General features: G+C 42.6%; 1 protein-coding gene and 1 non-coding gene across 4 annotated transcripts; one reads left to right on the top strand and one right to left on the bottom strand.

The window, feature by feature from the left end:
* Positions 1–1,798: 1,798 nt before the first annotated feature.
* On the bottom strand, positions 1,799–20,071 carry PGAP4 (post-GPI attachment to proteins GalNAc transferase 4). 3 transcript variants are annotated; one of them, XM_061201088.1, is made up of 2 exons: positions 19,872–20,071; positions 1,799–6,189 (listed from the first exon to the last, which is right to left on the bottom strand). In XM_061201088.1, the coding sequence occupies exon 2, from the start codon at positions 6,110–6,112 to the stop codon at positions 4,901–4,903; it is 1,212 nt and encodes a 403-aa protein (XP_061057071.1). In that variant the 5' UTR covers positions 6,113–6,189; positions 19,872–20,071; the 3' UTR covers positions 1,799–4,900. The 3 variants fall into 3 exon arrangements, with proteins under 3 accessions (XP_061057071.1, XP_061057072.1, XP_061057073.1); XM_061201089.1 differs by lacking the exon at positions 19,872–20,071 and adding an exon at positions 19,489–19,732; XM_061201090.1 differs by lacking the exon at positions 19,872–20,071 and adding an exon at positions 19,171–19,320.
* Positions 17,706–17,809, top strand: LOC133098433 (U6 spliceosomal RNA). Its single transcript, XR_009702143.1, has one exon. It is a non-coding gene; the product is annotated as a U6 spliceosomal RNA (small nuclear RNA).
* Positions 20,072–20,324: the final 253 nt, after the last annotated feature.

Raw genomic sequence — 20,324 nt, 5'->3', positions numbered from 1 at the left:
CATCTCGCCACTTACTGATAGAACTTGAGAAGAGTTCATTGGTGCCAGGTGGTGATCTTTCCTTCATTCTCTTTCCAGCCTCTTGCCTAAAAGTCCTAGAATAGGCCGTGGAGCCACCAAGGGTGGTGGTCATGTCTAGATGATTCCCATTGGTAATACCAGGAAGATGAAGCAGTTGAAGCCTGAAGGAGAAAACCCAGCCCTCCCCTTAGAATAACACACAGGGACTCCCCCACCCCACCAAAAACACACACAACCCCGACACACACACTGAAAACAAAACCCTAATAACAACAGAGAAAAAAGTAGCTGTGTGGTGATGTAAAAAGTTCCTTTTTGCATTTGTCATTCCCTTTGCCTGGAAAACACATAAAAAACTTCTTTTTACAGGTGTCAAAATTGTACATCATAACCAGCCCTCACTACCTGGATCCCTCTTTGTTCCTCTCTTTCTAATTTTCTCCCCTAGTCCCATTTCTTTTCTTCCAGTGTTCTTTTTTTCTGGAGGCAGTTCCACTGTGGATCCCTTTGCTCTTTTTCTCCCTTCCTTTCTTCCTTTCTTTCTCCCTCTACTACCACCATCTCTCTCTCTCATTCATTTCCTGCTATGTCTCAGGTATTGTTCTAGGTTCTAGGGATAGAGCAGTGAATGAAGCCTAGAAGACCCCTGATATTCTGGAACTTATATTCTGGGGGTTGTAGAATAGAGGAAAAAAACAAAAATAATACATTTCAGGTAATAAGAAGAGCTTTGAAGGGAATCAAACTGCGTAATGTGATAGATGACCTGGTGGTTGGGAAGGGGAAAGACTGCTTTAGATGGGATGGAAAGTCTGTTGGGGGAAGAGGGATTAAAATTTAATTGAGATCTATATTATAGGAAAGATTCAGCTAAGAGAAAAGCACTCCAGACAGAGAGAACAGCAGTGAAAATTCCTTTTGTAGTACGAACTGCTGTAACAAGTCTGAGGAAATTAAAGAAAGCAGGTGTGGCTAGAGCTTGGAGAAAAAGGATGGAAGTGGTTAAGAAATGAAGTTTTGCAGGGGCAGGTCACATCTGGCCTGGGAGGTAATGTAGAGGTTTGTATTTTATTCTAAATGCAATAGGAAGCCAGGTCCTAGCAAAGGGATGAACTATTTATCCAGAACACTGACTATCCATTGTTTCGTTCCTTTGTATTCTCCATAGGCTGGTCCTATAAAGATTTCATGACAGTGGGGCAGACATAAAGGATTTATTACATAAGGGAGTTTGGGACACACAACAGGTGGCAAATGTGAGACCCTCTGCTTCACTCTACATCTTTGTCTACTTCCCCCATCTCTCTGAGCTACCCATTCCTACATACTTATGCCATCTGGTCCTTGTTTCTTTTTGATAAATTCATCATTTGCCTTTATATTTTCATCTGTTTTTACCCCCAAATTATTAACATAGATGCTTTTCTTTTTTTTTTTAATCACTCATCCATGTTTCTGCATAGGTTGTTAGGGAAAAGATCAAGAAAATTTGTTAAATTTTAAACCAAAAATCCCCATTCATTGCAGAGTGATGACTCACAACAATGTTGTAATCCAAGTACTGTAATGACCTAGAAGCCACAGCACATCTCCACTGCAGTTATATTAAGTACTTTAAAATTACATTTCCAATCATCTCTGATGTAGTTCCAGGGTTTTTTCCAAACAAAATCCAACCTAAAAAAAACAGTGCCAGTTAATGAGCATTTCTCAGCAAACTCATTGTAGCTGGGATAAAAATGTCCAAATGGATCATGTGACTTAAAATTACCCAATTTTATATTGTGTTACAGTAATTCACAATGCATCATAGTGTATATAAAAATCCCACAGTAATCAAATCCACAGAGAACGCCTCTTTACCCAAATTAAGTTACCAATTAAATAAATTCCCCCAAATGAGGACTGTATCCAAGGTAAATTAAATTAATCTTATCATTATATTCATCCTACTTGTATTCTCCAGTTGCACTATAGTATTCTCACCACTTTTTTAAAAAAAAAAAAAGCACAATTCAAATGTTTCCATTTAAGAAATACAAGATTCAGTTATGAATTTTTAAGCAAACAGCCCATACTTTTGAATGGCTCACACCCCACAATAGTGTGAGTGTGTGTGTGTATGTTCGATACTATTCACCACATCAGAAAAACTCATCTGTAGAAACAAGAGAACGACCAGTTTTCTCAGGATGCCTTGGTGAAACGGGTGTATTTATTTGAACCGATAAGTCTATGCAAATACAGTCAGTCACAATAGGGAGGTTCTTAGGCCTGACAATAATTTAACTTCTGAAAAGTATGCAGGCCTGTTAGAGGCCTTTACCTTCCTGGTAAACTATGTCCCTTGATATTGGAAGGGGACTTCAGTTCTCCCCTAGCCCTCTGCTTAGGATTAAATGAGAGACTTCAGCTTTAATTAAATGAGAGACAGCTGTCAGCTGTCCTAATCCAGGACAACATACACAATTTGGAGTCTAGGAATGAGAGACAAAAGGAAGGGCGATCTAGAAAGTGGGTAGGGATAAAAGTGGGTAGAATTTCTGCTTCTGCAGAAAATGTCCAAGGATGGCAGACTCTAGTTAAGATCAATGGGGGAAGATGTCTTAGTGTGTAGGTAGAGAAATAAGACAAGGTAAAGATGACTTTAGCCATCGAGAATGAAGGAGTCAGGGGAAGGAATGTCTGCGTGTGGTAGACAACTGAATTAGAAAGAGCAGAAATGGAAACCAGCAATGATTCTGATCTAGGGCTTGGCCAGCTTACATGTTTTGTCATTGGACACAACCTTTTCATGAGGAGATCCAATCACTAATGCAACAAACTCAAATGAATTCTAGGTTGAGGGTGGTTCAATTCTCAAACATGGGGCTGAACCAGTTACTGGGAGAGGAGAGATGAAGGGGTGGAATCTGAGAATCTCAGTAACTCATCTAGTAGCTCTAGTCACTTCGGACATTCCTGGGGGATACATAACAGCTCACTATAATAACACAACACATATTGATACCTGTTTGTTCCCCAAGACCAACACCACAGTGAGTTTTTACCATCTTAGCTTACAGAGACATTATTTAGTCCAGGTTACAATCAGATTTCACAAAAGAGAATTTGACTACATAGATATTTATAAAATGAATGCAGTTAAGAAAAGAGTACAGGGGCTGGAAGTCAGAAAATCTACTACATTCCAGTCCTCTCTGCTGCTGTTCAGCTGTGTGAACCTGAAGAAATCCTTTAACATTTCGGGGCCTGTTTGTTCATCTATAAAGTGTGGTGATGAACCCCTGTTACTCCCTCAGTGTTCTCGAGCAGATCCCAAGATGTTAGCTCACTGTGGAAACTTAAAAGCAAATGGAAGACGTGGCACTGAAACAAAGCGGACAGCTGCTTGCACTCTAATATAATCATCCATCCCCACAAAGGGACTGTTGGCCACTGGTTTGATAAGTATTGTCAAATGAAATTTACTTGTAACTTTTGAGAAGAGTAGTTTTCAGATGCTAGTCTTGGAATAAGCTCAAGAGGAGTCTCAGATCATTTCCAGTTGAATGAACAATTCTTATTTCGGGTTTGGTTGGAGGTGGGGCTAGATGAAACTGAGCTGCATATCCTTCCGAAGTCACAAGGAAAAGTCAGCCTTTATTCTAGCAGTGTTTGGTCTGGAACAGCTGCTCCATAGGTGTCAGCCCTATGCCCCATATCATACTTTAAATAATATCACTAATACCTTTATCCAAAATACACTTGAGTTTCATATGCTTATTATAGAAGAGAGAAGAACTAATATTCACCAAGTGCCCCCTGTGAGATAAGCACCTGCTAGTGTTTTACATACATTCTGTCATTTAATCCTCAAGGCAACTTAAAAAAGTAGATATCACTGTCCCCATTTTACAGGTGACAAACCTGAGACTCAGAGTGCTTATGACTTGCCCAAGTTCACACCACTAGGACATAACAGAGATCTGAAATAAAAATTCAGGTCTTCTGACTTCAGTCCATGCTTTTTCTTCTATAACATCATGCTACATAGAAGAAAAAGAAGTGAAGGTGAATGATTAGCCAGCAAAGTTAGGGAAAAGGATATGCTATTAGTAAAGAGCTCACCCATTCTATATCATTCTGCAATGTCCAACTTTCAAAGAATCAGATTATGATAGAAATCTTCAATATTAAATCACTACTAAACATAAGCAATCTGACTTTGATGACCCAGAAGGTGCTTTCAGATCTTGCTGTGCCTTAAAGTTCTCACAAACAAAATTGATTATCAGTGCACTACAGATGTGTGGAAAAGAAAACGCCAGGTAACAAAAGCTGGGTCACCTGCCTCCAAGATGCCGGGCCCTGCACGGCTTTTATTACTCCAGGTCAGGGAAACAAATAGAATCTATCAACATGGTCCTGCCTCTTGGGACATATATTCTAAACATACATCCATTCTTATTCCCTATGAGAAAGAAATCATTGCAAAAGAATCTCACCTTTCACCAAATTCTACGCTTAAAATCCTAAACTGGTCATATCACTGTGTACAATATTTTTGGCAGTCACAAACTCTGTCATGAAGCAGAGCGAAAAACAACTGGAGAATATAAGTGGTATTTAAATGCCCCTCTTTGGGTGGGTCAGACTGCATGAGGCAGTGTGGCTGTGTGGAGGGCGAGAGGTCTGGACCCACGGTGAACAGCTTGTTCCTGCCAGAGAGTTACCAAAGCCAAGGTTCTTGACTTGTATGTTCCTCAGCCAGCCCAGTGTCTACATCCCTAGCAACCCTAAAACAATGAAATATCTGCAAGCAACCATGTCCAAATAAAGAGCTCAATAGTTGAATCTCCAAGAAGTGGCCAATTTCAGAAAGGCATTTCTTGGCAGGCTAGAGCAGACTTGGGTGAAAGTTGTACCGAAGGCTGGAGAAGAGCCCGATGTGTCTCACGAGATTGGGCTCCACCACATAGGCCCGCTCCCCCTTGGCCCTCAACAGTGAGTACAGTGCCATGTCCTTGCCGAAGCCCTTGTGGCAGTACACCTGGGACAGGTAGGTGAGGGTCCGCCGGGCCGCCGGGGCAGGGAAGAGCATGGCCGGGGTGCAACACTGTGAAGCAGGGACCACACTGTACAGGGAAGGACTCAGCCGCCGCAGCTCCAGGAAATAGTGCCGGCCCACCAGCTCCACCAGCCCCATGCTATACAGGGAGAAGAAGAGCATGACGGGCCAGCTAAACCCCGGCCGGCTGGCAAACCGCATGTATATCCAGGTTAGTAAGGGCCCCAGCAGCATGCCGACACCGACCCACTCCAGGATCCTCATGGGTTCTGGGTTGATGTAGTGCTGGAGCCTCTCGGGGTGATAGAGCTTTAGATAAAGGGCATCTCTGAGGTGTGGCTCGGAGAAGCGAGCCCGCAGAAGGTGCTCCAAGACTGGGAAGATCTGCTCTTCTGGAACGGCGTCGTCTTCCACCATCAGGACGTAGTCTGGGTTGTAGGTCTGCAGGGAGGATTCCAGGCAATAGACGTAGTCCTGCTTCTCTTTCTCAAACGAGTTGGTCGAAGGGTCGTCGCCGTAGTCATCCTCAGTGCCCTCATAGCGGTTGGCCACGGGGACATACTTGGACAGCAGCTTGGCATCGAAATGGCTCACACTCCGCTCCACGTTGCACAGGAAGAGTTGGTGCCCCTCACACTGGGGGCCGCATTGTTGAAGGAGCCGGTGGAACTGGGACACCACCTGCAGGACGTAGTGGAAGCCAGGTTGCCTGTCCACAGTGATGATGGTGATGACCAGCCAGGGGCTGGGAGTGGCCTGCCAGACAATGGGCACCGAGCCATTGGCAGAGGGCAGCTCCTCAAAATAGTGGAGGGCAGCTTCACCCTCTTTCAAGCTTTGCTGCAGGAACTCTTGGCTCATTTGGTTCAGATGCCAGTGGCGCAGGTAGAAGTAAGAGTGCAGAAGCCGGTGACAGGCCAGGGGGGCCAGCAGACCAAAGGTCACCACCGTTAAGATGAAGAGCTGGACGGCAGTGCTGCCCCAGGAGAGCCGCCTCAGCCTCCGGAGGAGCATGGCAGCTGGAGAGGTCGAAGTGCTCATGAGGTCGACTTCTGGTCAGGTCTGGTCCCAAGAACAAACCATCCTGGACCTCAGGCCAAAATCAGTGCAAGTCAAACCTAAAGAGAGAAAAGTAAAGAATGGTACAGGGCTTTAAAAAATCCAGGGATGGCACTCAGCACATATCAAACCAGAAATTCTAATTCTAGGCTCTGTAGCTACTAGAGACTTAGTTATTTTCTCCAGTATACTCTTCTTTGGTTGTATCTGTTAATGATCTCTGGGATTCTTTGATCATTTCTATGAGTAATGAAACCTTGATGCATCCAACCAAGTCTTTACACCTACAGATGCTTAGTTAAGGTTTACAGTGTCCCAGAACATCACCAGATAGGCTAGCAAAATCATTATTTCAATTCAGCAGCTACATAGCCACAGGTTCTTAAAACAGATGCAAAAAAGCAAGGCACAAAGGAAAGACACATTTAAAGTAAGTTCCAAGGTAAGTACATTGTAAGTACTTGTGGACTAACTGTGCATAGTAGTTTCTGAAAACTTTTTTGCACATCCCAAACAAGAAAAGGACTATTTAGGATTCCCTGAAATGTCTTTATCAAGATCTTCCATTCCTATTTCTCTAACCTCATGCAACTATACTTAAAATTACATGTTAATTTAATCCTGATTGTTCTTCCGTTTTATATTTTACAGAATTGCCATGGGAACCAGTGAGAGAAAGGATCTCTCCTCCATATTCAAGAGAACTCTAGAGCCCCAGACTTTGGGAGGGGAGGAAATAACTGAAGGAAGATCTATAAGCAGCTTTTCAGTGAGGTAGGGAGAGGGTAGGCAGAGATGAAGATGAAACAGAAAGCTGGCGCAAGCCTGGTCCAGGAAGGAATGTAGTGTGACATCATCTCTCAGAGTACAAGCCTGAGGTCAGGCACATGCTGGAGTGAATACCAGCTCAGCCACTCAGTGAAAGGTCACTTCACCTCTCCACATCTTGGATTCCTTACCTCTAAAATGGAGGTAATAATAATACCTATCTCATAGGGTTACTGTGAAGATTAAATGTGTTACAGAGCAAAATCATACAGAATAAAAATGCCATTAAAATATATCCATATCCGGACTTCCCTGGCAGTCCAGTGGTTAAGACTCTGTGCTTCCATTGCAGGGGGCACGGGTTCGATCCCTGGTTGGGGAATTAAGATCCTACATGCCACACGGCGCAGCCAAAAAAAAAGTATATATATATATATAATCTCCCCATATGTACAAACTTAGTAATATTTTAGGAGTAAGTAGGTCTAATAATCTGAGGGAAAACAGACTTGCACCCAAAAACAGAACTAAAAGGACAAAGCCAGTATAACTCCAGTAAGGTCAATGCCAAACTAAACGGTGTCTATAGAATAAAAGGTAAACCTCTTACCTCAGAAGCATAATAAAGTTTGCACATATTGGGAAGAAAATGGCCTAGCTTGTGAGTTATCTTGAAGAAGGACTGCCCAGGTACCATACGAGGTTGTTGTGGTGCAGTCTCTAGTGCTCTCATACATTCTCCCCTTCTTGGGCACACAGAAAGACCACATTTCCTAGCCTGCTTCTTCCAGGTGGGGTCATGTGACTAGGGCTTGCCAGTAAAATGTGAGCAACATGACAGTTATGACTTCTGGAACAAGGTGGTTGAGAGCAGATGTGCCTTCTTGACTTTCTCTTTCTCCATCTGCTGACTGGACAGCCTTGGTGGATCTAGAGGAGGGATGAGCCACCAGATGGCGGGAGCCTGGGTCCTTGAATGACTGCCTGGAACAGAGGTCCCTCCTACAGCTCACCTCCTAGCACCCGCCCAACCTAGAGTGGGCTGTGTTGTGAGTAATACACAAACCGTTGTTTCTAGCCACTAATGATTTTTTGACTTGCTTATTATTACAGCAGTTAGCCTACCCTGCCATTAGAGTTGTGTAGAATACCAAACCTCTCTCTATGGCATGGTGACATAGTAACTCAAGGAAGTAGAGAGATAAGTCTCATTTCAGCAACAGCAGCAGATTATATTGTGGGACCCCAGAGGTGAGACAGACTATCCCAGTACTAGTAAGAGATCTGGATGGTATTAAAGAGGGAAATAAGCAGGGAGAGGTCTGAGTAGTATGCGACCCCAGGTTTGCTGTTATGCGGACTTCCAAAGACCTGCAGACTTGCTGCATCGCCCTGTGATGTTCAAGCCAATGGAGCTAATAAATCACGTGGCTGCTCATCCCCATGGCCTCACCAGTTCCACATCACTTCCAGTGGAAGCCAAGGGCTGAAACTGGGTTGAGCTCACACTCTACCTTAGTTGATCCTGGGAATGGAGTCATTCAGGTGGCTTCCTGCTCACACTGTTCTCCCTGCCCTTGCTATTACCCAAGAGAGCTGTAACCACTTGAAGAAGGAACAAAATACAGTCCATAAGATAAGGCACACAGCTCAGAAAATGCCAGGCACATATTAAGTGCTAAGATGACAATGCGATTATGATGGAAATGCAGAGCTCAGTGTTTGGTGTAAAACTGCCATCCAACCTCCTTCAATACCCTCTTCTAGTGAGTTTTTGGTAAAGCGAGAATGTGACACATGCACACACATAGACAATTATCATTTAAGAATATAAATCTGATCATGTCACTCTCCTGCTTAAAAGCCTTCTTTACCTTTCCATTGCTCTTTTAATAAAATCTAAACATCTTATCGTGATCCAAAAGGCCCTTTATGATCTGGATGCTGCCTTCCCCTGGCATCTTGTTCTACTGCCCTCTTTTCTGTGTATGTTCTAGACTAGCAAAGGGCTAGATAGTAAATATTTTAGACTTTGTGGGCTACACACTGTCTCTGTTGCATATTCCTCTTAGACTATTTCTTTTTTTTTTAACTCTTTAAAAAAATGTAAAAGCTATTTTTTAGTGCTCCAGCCACATCAAAACAGGCTGTAGGAAAAAAAAGCAAAACAAAACAAACAAACAGGCTGTAGACCAAATCTGGCCTGCAGCCCATAGTTTATCAACCCCTGCTCTAGACTAGCACTGTCCAATAGAAATATAATGCAAGCCACATATGTAATTTAACATTTTCTAGCAGTCACAATAAAAAACTAAAAAGAAACAGATGAAATTAATTTTAATAATATATTTTACTACAACACATCAAAACTATTATTTCAACGTGAAACCAATATAAAAAATTATTAATGAGGTATTCTACATTCTTTTTTCCATACTAAGTCTTTGAAATCCAGCATGTATTTTACATTTACAGCATATGTCAATTCAGACAAACCACACTTTAAGTGCTTAATAGCCATGCGGCCAGTGAGCAGGGCAGCTCTAGATATGCTGACCTTCTTTTCGAACATCAACTATGCTAAGCTCTTGCCCATCTCCTGGCCTTTGCTCATGCAACTCCCTTACCCTGGAACATTCTTATTCCCACACCTTCCTTGTCTCTTCACATAGATAGCTTTTTCTCATCCTGTAATACAATCTCCTAGAGGGGCCATCCCTGGCCTGTGTTACCTTAGGACCTACTAAACAAGTACTCACGTATTTTGCGTTAGCAAAATGGGAGTATAAATTGGCACAACCTCTGTAGAATTAATTTAGAAATATCTAACAAAACACACTAATGCTCAGCAATTCCATTTCTAGCATTCTTTCCTAGATATATATTCTCATGTGTGAGAAATGACTTGCAGCATCATTTGTAAGAGCAAAATATTGCCAAGTGCCCATCAGTTGCGAGTGAGTCAAATAAACTATGGTACCTCCAAAGAATGGAATACTAAGCACCCATTAAAAGTAAGCAGACTCACAAAGTAACTGCCTTATAGTTTGAGGCTACTAGTTCAATTTATTTTTTAACTAGTTCACACTTTATTTAGATTTCTTTAGTTTTTAGCTAATGTCCTTTTCCTATGCTAGGATCCCATCCAGGTGGTATACATTCTTTATGGTGAAGTGTTAACATATCAAATTATTCATTTGGGAAAACCAGTATATTTTCTGTATTTAAATTCATTTTCTGTATAGAAAATTCATGTTGTTTTTTGAAATCTACCTGCCTCCCCCCCAAAAAAAATCCTCCTAAGGGTCTCAATCTGGTTTACTTTTTTTTTTTTTTTTAATTGCAATGTTAGGTCTACGTGCAAAAATATAAAGTATTGGGTTGGCCAAAAGGTTCGTTCGGTTTTTTCCATAAGATGGGTCTAGTAGCATTTTGTCTTTAACTTCATTCGAAACAATGTTGTATGCGACAGCTGTCATATCAGTGTGCATTTAAAAAAAGACTTATCAAAATTGGTGAATTTTTGTGTAGCCATTTTAATACCGAAGGTGGAAGAAAAAAAGCAACATTTTCGGCATATTATGCTTTATTATTTCAAGAAAGGTAAAAACGCAACTGAAACGCAAAAAAAGGTTAGTGCAGTTTATGGAGAATGTGCTGTGACTGACGGAACGTGTCAAAAGTGGTTTGCGAAGTTTCGTGCTGGAGATTTCTTGCTGGATGATGCTCCACGGTTGGGTAGACCAGTTGAAGTTGATAGTGATCAAATCGAGACATTCATTGAGAACAACCAACATTATACCACGTGGGAGGTAGCCGACATACTCAAAATATCCAAATCAAGCGTTGAAAACCATTTGCACCAGCTTGGTTATGTTAATCACTTTGATGTTTGGGTTTCATATAAGTTAAGCGAAAAAAACCTTCTTGGCCGTTTTTCCGCATGTGATTCTCTACTGAAACGTAAGGAAAACGTTCCGTTTTTAAAACAAATTGTGATGGGCGATGAAAAGTGGATGCTGTACAATAATGTGGAACGGAAGAGATCGTGGGGCAAGTGAAATGAACCACCACCAACCACACCAAAGGCCGGTCTTCATCCAAAGAAGGTGATGTTGGGTATATGTTGGGATTGGAAGAGAGTCCTCTATTATGGGCTCCTTCCGGAAAACCAAACGATTAATTCCAACAAGTACTGCTCCCAGTTAGACCAACTGAAAGCAGCACTCGACAAAAAGTGTCCAGAATTAGTCAACAGAAAACACATAATCTTCCATCAGGATAATGCAAGACTGCATGTTTCTTTGAAGACTAGACAAAAACAGTTACAGCTTGGCTGGGAAGTTCTGATTTATCAACCGTATTCATCAGACATTGCACCTTCGGATTTCCATTTATTTAGGTCTTTACAAAATTCTCTTAAGAGAAAAAATTTCAATTCCCTGGAAGACTGTAAAAGGTACCTAGAACAGTTCTTTGCTCAAAAAGATAAAAGGTTTTGGGAAGATGGAATTATGAAGTTGCCTGACAAATGGCAGAAGGTAGTGGAACAAAAGGGTGAACACGTTGTTCAATAAAGTTCTTGGTGAAAATGAAAAATGTGTCTTTTATTTTTACTTAAAAACTGAAGGTACTTTTTGGTCAACCCAATACATAGTGATTGTAGGTTAACAGTTGCATGGTTAAAATGTATTTTGCCTATATGCTTTTACTGAATGTTTATTTCCTATTCCAAGGCAAGTATGAATATGCGGCAAGATGACACACACACACGCACACACACACACACACACACACACAGAGTAAGCAAACTCAGGGAGAGACCAAGATGGCAACATTGAAGGCTCCTTATCTTCCTTCCTCCCATGGACACATCCAATGTACATGAGGAGAAATTCCTTCTGAGAGAAATCCAGAAACTAGCTGAGTGACTCCTACACATCAGGCAAATGAGAAAATACCCAGGTCGAAACAGTCAGGAAAGGCTAAGACATGCTCTTTCCATAAACCCCACCCCTGGCACAGTGCCAGACAATTGGGACCAACCCCCCAACAACCAGCTGCTCCCTGAGGAGTGAAGGGTTTGGACCACATACCCAGAGCCCCAACTTTTAAGACTTCCACCTGAGGGACAGGCCCCAAAACACGTAACTCTGAAAGCCAGTGCGGCAATACACCCCTAAGACCAACAGGACTAGCAAAGAAAGAAGCTGTTCTTAATGGGTATGTGAGCACTCTCCATTGCTGAACCCCCAGGGCTCAGTGCTGAGGGAAAAGGCAAAACCTGCCCACCTCCCACTCTTTCCCGGGTAGGGGTTTGACTGAATACTTTACAAGCTACTGCCTGAGGGCCTGGCTTAGTTGCAAACAGCCAGGACATTAGAAAAGAGATTGTTACAAATTTAAGCATTTTCAGCACCTCTGCCCTCTAACCAGTCTTTCCAATGTCCTCTGAATTCTCAACAATGGGGCTCGGGGGGACTACAGGGGCTCTTCCCAATCTTCCCACTTAATAGAATTGGAGAAGCATTTCTCCAGACTGGGGATGAATCTCTTCCAGTCCTAACTGACAATGGAACCACAATCTTGGTGCTCACCCTCAACATTTCTCAGTTAGCCGCCTCACCTCCTATAAAGTCCTTTTGTTAACTGCTTCTCACATAACTCTTTTACACTGTAATAACCTTAACCCTGCTACTCTTCTCCCCGCCCCCATCAATGATGAAGTCCCTCACAACTGCTTACCACCGACAAATCACCTCCTGACCCCTGATGATGATCTGCAGGAAAATCCTTTGGGTAACACTGACGTCTCGTGGTTCACTGATGGTTCTTATTTAAAAAGTGACAATGGCAAATATTGTGCTGTGTATGCTATTGCAACTCCTTTTGATGTTGTTGAGGCAGCATCTTTACCTATGGCTACTTCAGTCCAACAAACTGAATTATATACTCTTACAAGGGCTTGTACTTTTAGCCAAGAACAAAGCTGCCAATGATTTATACTGATGGCACATATACTTTCAGAGTAGTTCATGATTTTGCAATGTTGTAGAAGAAACGTGGCTTCCTTACTTCAAGCAGAAATAAAATTTAAAATGGCTCCTATGTTTAGAAATTATTGGGTGCAATACGTTTACCTGGCACGTTAGCTATTAAGATTCTGAGGTGTCCTAAACTTGACTCTCTGGAAGCTAAGGGAAATCACCTTGCTGACATTTCTGCAAAAAAAGGCTGCCCTTAAAGAAACCCTCAGCAGCCAAACCTCTATCATGGTCCAAAGGCTCCCCAAATGGTAACTTAGAGAAACTGGCTGGAGAAGCCCAACAACTGGCTTCAGAAAAGGAAAAACAAGTTTAGAAATTCAACAACTGTTGATTTGATAAAAAGAGAAATCTCTGGTTAGGACCAAAGAATAACCCAATCCTACCAGAGACACTAAAATTCCCACTCCTCACCACTGTACATGCATTAAGCCATAGGTCTACTGACAAAATGATAACATTCATGAATCAGTATTGCTGCGGAAACATTAACAAGGCTATAAAAAATGCCTACACCTCACTGTTCCACTTGTTGAAGTACAAGTGGGAAGTACTGGGCAGTCCGTTTGTAATGCTCCTGGACATTTTAAACTGTCTAACAGATGATTAGATGTCTGGCAAATGGATTTCATACAACTTCCTCTATTTTGTGGATATAAATATGTTTTAGACATGGTCTGTATATTTTCGTACTGAACTGAAGCCTCCCCTTGCAGACAGGCTGCTGCCTCTTCTCTGGCTAACGTCCTTTGGGAAAAGATTATCCCTACTTAGCGAACTCCTCTTGAACCTCATAATGATTGAGGAACCTATTTTACTGGTCAGGTACTTTGACAATTCTGCACTGTTTGGCCAGTTTTACACTTTCACTGTGCTTACCACCCTCAATCCTCTGGTTTAGTCAAATGCACTAATGTCATTAAGATTCAATTGGAGGGACTTCCCTGGTGATCCAGTGGGTAAGAGCCACTTCTTTTATAACTCAAAAACTCTTACACTTTGAGATAGTCCCAGGACACCCAATGAACTTGGCTCCTGCTTCTTTTGACTCACAACTGATAAAAGCAGAGATACTGCAATAGTGCAGAGGCCTATTGCTCCTAGTAAAAATATCCATGTGCGGTAAAGCAATCTTTTCACAGTGCACTCTAGGGAGATGAAAACCTTAAGCATCACGTCTTGCAACCTGGAGATTTTGTCTATTGAAAAAGTCACCTCCAGAAAGACTCTCTCTTCGTCCTCACTGGAAATGTCCCTATCAGGTAAACCAACCCTTGTGCTGCCCAACTCCAAGGAATAGACTCTTGGATACATGTGACACACCTAAAGAGAGCATAAAACCCTGACTGGACCTGCACATCATCTGGTGACCTGAAAGTAAAGATTTCCCAGAATTGGAGTATCTGATGAGACAGCTTTCTCAACATATCCAGACCAGGCCTGTTGGAAGTTTGTTGCCAAATCACTGAAAATGACAACACTTCAAATAATCTCTAATGTCTATGATCTTGATAACATATAGACTTTATATGAAAAGTGCCTGAGAGTTCTCCCTCCTACCCCTCCTTGTACTTACATGTGACCTCAAGACATTCCTAATCTATTCCCTCTGACATGAGACACTGTACCCAGGAAAGGTATTTCCTGACATTGAGGGACAAAAAGCTTCTGAAAGTAGAAAACCTGACACTTGATCAGCAATGCTTTCAGAGAAAGATCTTCATCAAAAGGAAGAAATGTAAAAAATTATTAAACAGAAAATTCAATTAAATAGAGTGTGGAGACCAGAAAGGGAAGCTCTCTTGTCCTGTGATGACAGCAGAGCCCAAGAGGAAGAAAAAGATTATTCTTTCCTGGCAAGGACTCAGCCAACAAAAAGCCATGGCTGTTAATTTACTATTGCCCTCCAAATTTCTTTTCCCCTCCATAAAAGCACTCGCCTTCCCTTGCTGTGCAGGGACTTGCACATGACTCACCATGGTTGCAGACCCTGAATTGCACTTCTCTGCTGATCCCAAATAAACCCATCTTTGTTGGAGAAATAATTGCCAGTCTATTTGTTTTAGGTAAACACTCCCAACCAGAAATAATGTCTCTTTTTCCTCAAGTGCTAAGGCCCTTTACATGAACTTTCATCCAAGGACATTCATTTGTCACTTTCTACTTTAGACTGTATCTATTTATAGTTACCACTAATTAAGCTCCTACTACATAACCAAGTTCTGTACTGGACTCTTACTTATATTTCTTCTGACCAAAAGAGCAACTCTCAAACAGTAATGGAACTAATCTCATTTAAGTGAAAAAAAAAATGCTACCAAGTTGAAAGCAGGAAATTCAAACACAGGAAAAATTTCAAAGCCTATGCTATTTTCATGATGCCTGCTGCCTTACATGGCTTTTTTCATGGCCCTTGATTTACAACCCAATTGGCCTTATAAATCCCTCATTAGTGGATTCAGTCTAATTTATCTTTGATATCCCTCACAGACCCAGCACAGTATTCTATGCATAGAAAAGGTTTCATATTTGTTAAGCAAATAAATGATCTCTATGGGTCTCAATTCCTCAGCTATAAAATTGGGAGTATCAAAGACTCCCAATTTAATGTGCAGAGATCAACTTACTTGGAAGTGCTTGCTGAGCACTTATTATGTGCTGGGCACTGTTCTAAGCATCTCATTGATCCTCACAAGAAGCCTATGAGAAGTACTATTATTAAGTCCATTTTATACCTGAAAAAAATTAAGGCACAATTAACTTGTACCCTAGGTTAACAAAGTTTTAAATGGGTAGCAAAACTTGAAATCCAGGCAGACTGGTTCCAGAACTCATGTTCTCAACCAATACGCAATATTGTCTCTGCATGGATTGGGAACCCAAGAAAATCAGCTGAAAAACCATTAGAAATGGTAACAGACTTTCAGAATGTGTTCAGTAACAGAATTAATATGCAAAAATAATATATAATATTATACACACACTACATATATACACTGATTGCTTTCATCTAATCAGACAATTACTAAATTAATCAATGGGATAAAATATCTCAGTCAAAATGAAAAAAAAAGAAACCAAAAATATCTAGAATAAATTTAAGAAATATGCAGAATATACACACCTATAAAATTCTACTGAAGGACATTCTAAAAGTGTAATAAATGGATAAAAATAACATTTTCCCAGCTGAGAAGGCTCACTAATGAAAGAAGAGATGGAGGTCTCTTTCTCCAAAATTAATCTCTATATTTAACATAATGTCAATCCAATTTACTTCAAGAGGGAGTGGGCCAGTACAGTAAATGGGCACTTTCATATAAATTGGTGGAACCTTTGGAGGGAAAGTTGGGATGGTATCTACAAAAATTTTATATGTGCATCTCCTTTGACACAGAAATTCTACTTCTAGGAATCTACCCTGCAGAAATGCCAACACATGCTACCAAACATAGACAAGGAATGTTCACAGCAATTTTGTTTGTAAGTAAGAAAGAGAGGGAGAAAGAGGAGGAGAGGAATAGAGGACAGGGCAGGGAGAAGGATAGACAAACTACAGGGAAAGGAAATGGCCAGCAATAGGGAACAGATGTTTGGATAATTACACATGGGGATGATATGGAGACATTAAAAAGAAAAAGAAAGGTTTAAATATACTGACATTTAAAAAGTCTTAGCGGGCTTCCCTGGTGGCGCAGTGGTTGAGAATCTGCCTGCTAATGCAGGAGACACGGGTTCGAGCCCTGGTCTGGGAAGATCCCACATGCCGCGGAGCAACTAGGCCCGTGAGCCACAACTACTGAGCCTGCGCGTCTGGAGCCTGTGCTCCGCAACAAGAGAGGCCACGACAGTGAAAGGCTCGCGCACCGCGATGAAGAGTGGCCCCCACTTGCCACAACTAGAGAAAGCCCTCGCACAGAAATGAAGACCCAACACAGCCATAAATAAATAAATTAAAAAAAAAAAAAAAAAAAAAAGTCTTAGCTAAACCTCTGCTGTGGACTGAATGTTTGTGTTCCCCCCAAATTCATATATCAAAATCCGAATCCCCAATGTGATGATATTTGGAGATGGGGTATTTAGGAGATATTTAGGTCATGTTTGTGGAACTCTTTTGCTGGGATTAGTGCCCTTATAAGGCACAGAAGAGAGCTTGCTTCCTCTCTCTCCTCTGCCAGTGAGAACAGAGCAAGAAGGTGGCCATCCATAAACCAGGAAGAGGGCCCCTTATCAGAACCCAACTGTGCTGGCACCCTGATCGCAGCCTTCCAGACTCCAGAACTGTGAGAAATAAATGTTTCTGCTGCTTAAGCCACCCAGTTTATGGTAATTCGTTATATCGAACCAGGCAGTTTGAAAAAGTCTCTAAGGGAAAAATGAAAACTATGTCAATGCAAATTGTAGAAAAGTGTACATAGTATGATCATTTTATTTTTAACGTGGAGTATAATTTAGTGAAGGAGAGATGAAGGTATGCAGGATGGAGGTTTCCTGTTTTGCCCTCTACACTTCTCAAAGAGCATATATTACTTTTATGATCATTGTTAAAAGTTTAATTCAACAAATACTGAGTCTTGTACCAGGCACTGGAATAGTGAACGTGACACCCAGGGGTCCTACTCTCAGGACCCTAATTATCAAAAATCCAATAGAAATCCAAACATGATTTGTTTCTTTTGGTGGAACAGGAGGAGGCTGGTTAATTTGACCAAAGTATTCTAAAGATAACCTGGAATTAGTACTAATAAAAACTGCTAGGAAATGCTCGCCTTGCTGGGACATATACTAAAACTGGAATGATATATTGAAGATTAGCATGGCCCCTGTGCAACGATGACATCAAGTTTATGTAGTGCTCCATAATATTTTATTGTGATGGTGGTTATATTTGACAAAATTCATCAAAATATACATTTAAATGGTGCATTTTACTGCATGGAAACTATACCTTAATAAAACTGATTTCTTTAAAAGCCAGGAAGATGATACTGGGTAATATGATATTAAACTTGTTATAAAACTTCAGTAATTAAAATAACATGGCACTGGCACCAAAATATACTGAGAGACACATGCAAAAATCTACAAACAGATATAAATATATAATAATTTAATATACCATAATTGTAGCAGTCTAAATCAGGGGTAAATAATGAACTTAATAGCCTTGTAGCAACTGGCTAACCATTTAGGAAAAGTAATTAGCTCTCCACTTTACAACTTAAACTAGAATAAATTACACATTAAAATTTTTAAACCAAAGCTTAAAAGTACCTGAAGAAAATACAGGAGAATATTTATACAAACTTGGGTTAGGAAAGGCCTTTCTCAGCAAAATACTCGAGCAGAAACCATAAAGAAAAAAGAATAGAGCTGAATGGCCAAAGATGAAAAACTGACAAAAACATTAAGTAAATTGGGAAGGACTGTGCAACATAGATGACAGAATTACTAACTTAATGTGTAATATATAAAGAGCACTTAAAAATCAGGAACAGAAAGACACTCCAACTGAAAAAGGGGCAAAAGAATTAATAGTCAATTCACACACACAAATGCAAAAGGCCAATACACAGAGAAAAAAGAATTGATTCCCCCTGGGTAATCAGAGGTACAAACTGAAACAATTTGTTTTGCCCACGTTACTGGTTTAAATGTGTGCATGCAGAGAAAATTTTAAGATACCTAGGAAATCTCAACAATCTAGATGAAGTTTTAAGTTATCTTTAGTTTCTCCTTTACATTTTTCTGTTTCCTGAATGTTTTGTAATAAGCTTATCCTTTTAAAAAATTCTAATTTTAATAATGTTAGACAAACATGGTTTTCTCTTCTCACCTCCTAAAATACCTGGTGCAGTGCACTCTACAAATGCATCCCTAAAAGCCAATCCGCCTTACGAGGTTTAGTTCTCTAGGGGAAACGCGCACACACGCGCGCACACACACACACACACACACACACACACCTGCAGGTTTTGCTAATGATCGGCATAGTGAGATCATCATTGGATCCGCCCTTGTGTCCCCTCACCTAGGGGAGAAAAAGCGACAAGCAGGGGATGCCGGGGTTACACCCACCCTCCAATACTGCGGGCGCAGTGCGGCACTGGCAACGCCCGCACCCAGAGGCCAGGAAGAGGGCGAGACGAAACGGGGTGGTCCTAACTATCCTTCATGGAAAGAGAATGGCAGCGGAGAACCAGAGTGGATCTAGTGTCTGCCACTGACCTTGGGGAGTCCCCGCCGCGCTCGGGTCTCAGTTTCCCCACTCGTAGGAGGAAACAGTCTCAATCGCCGGGTTGCCTCCCTCGGTCCGGTCTTTCCGGGAGCTGGGAAGGACGCCTTCCTCTGTCCGGTTGCCCTCCCTCGGTCTCGGGGCTGTGAGGTCGCCCGCAGAAACCCAACGCCGCAGCAGCGCGTGTGTCGGCGCGCGGGGCTGGCCCGAGGGGCTGACGCGCGGCAGAGGCAGCCACGAGCGGGCGGCCATTAGGCGATCCACCCTTAGGCTGCTCGGCCGGGCCACGCTGGGCAGGAGCTGGGTCTTACCTGGACTCGCACACGCCCGGCTCCCGCCTTTCTGTCGGCCTCGCGGCGCCACGGAAGCGGACGAGGGGTAGGGAGGCAAGCTCGCTGCGACACTCAGTCATCCCTGCGCAGATCCCGGCCCTGGCCGCGCGGGGGACGCCCTTTTGGGGTCCCCGCAGTCCTCCGGCAGGAAGCAGCCACCGCCACGAGCGCGGCCGCAGCGAAGCCCGCCCGCCCACAGAACACCGCCGGGGTCGCAGGCCCTCCCAGGCTGCGCCAGACCCTGCAATTGCTCTCCGCGTGCCTGCTGCAGCAACCCTAATTCTTTTTCCCTCGCTCTGGAGACATCTCCGGGGTGGGCGCTCCAGTCATGATGCCAAGGGGGCTGAGCAGCGGAAACCTACCCGGTGGGGGCGGTCAGCTCCCTCCCCTGCGCACGCTGAAGGCCGCTGCTGGTGTCGCCTCGGCTATCTGCCTCATGCCCACGGAGGAGCCATCGCCGGACACTGAGGCCTCGGAGGAGCGGGCGCAGCCGGGTGCGCGCGGAAGCCTCACCTCCTGCGGCGCAGCTCCGTCGCGGAGTCCCCTCGCTCTGGCAGGCCATGTGACCTGAGAGCTGGGGAGCGACTGCAGCCCCCAGAAGCCAGCTTGGGGAAAAAAGGACGGCAAAAGGCGCCAACTGATGGGCAGAAAGGGAAAAGCAGGCTCAGGGCAAAGGAAGTTGAAATGCTGGAAGGATTAGGTATCGGCAGTGTTCACAGCCCCAGCTGGCCATTAAGCGCGTTCTCTTAATCGTGGGAGGAGATTTGGGGCTTTTTTTGTTTTTTTTATGTGCATTCTTATTTTTTTTATTATTT

This window comes from Eubalaena glacialis, chromosome 9 (genome assembly GCF_028564815.1).
Source record: "Eubalaena glacialis isolate mEubGla1 chromosome 9, mEubGla1.1.hap2.+ XY, whole genome shotgun sequence".
NCBI lineage: Eukaryota > Metazoa > Chordata > Mammalia > Artiodactyla > Balaenidae > Eubalaena > Eubalaena glacialis.
The sequence above is the reverse complement of the archived record's forward strand: the minus strand, read 5'-3'. Positions and strand labels throughout refer to the sequence as shown.

Excerpts from the sequence above, each read along its gene's own strand:
- PGAP4 (XM_061201088.1), bottom strand. The coding sequence starts at position 6,112 with ATGAGCACTTCGACCTCTCCAGCTGCCATGCTCCTCCGGAGGCTGAGG.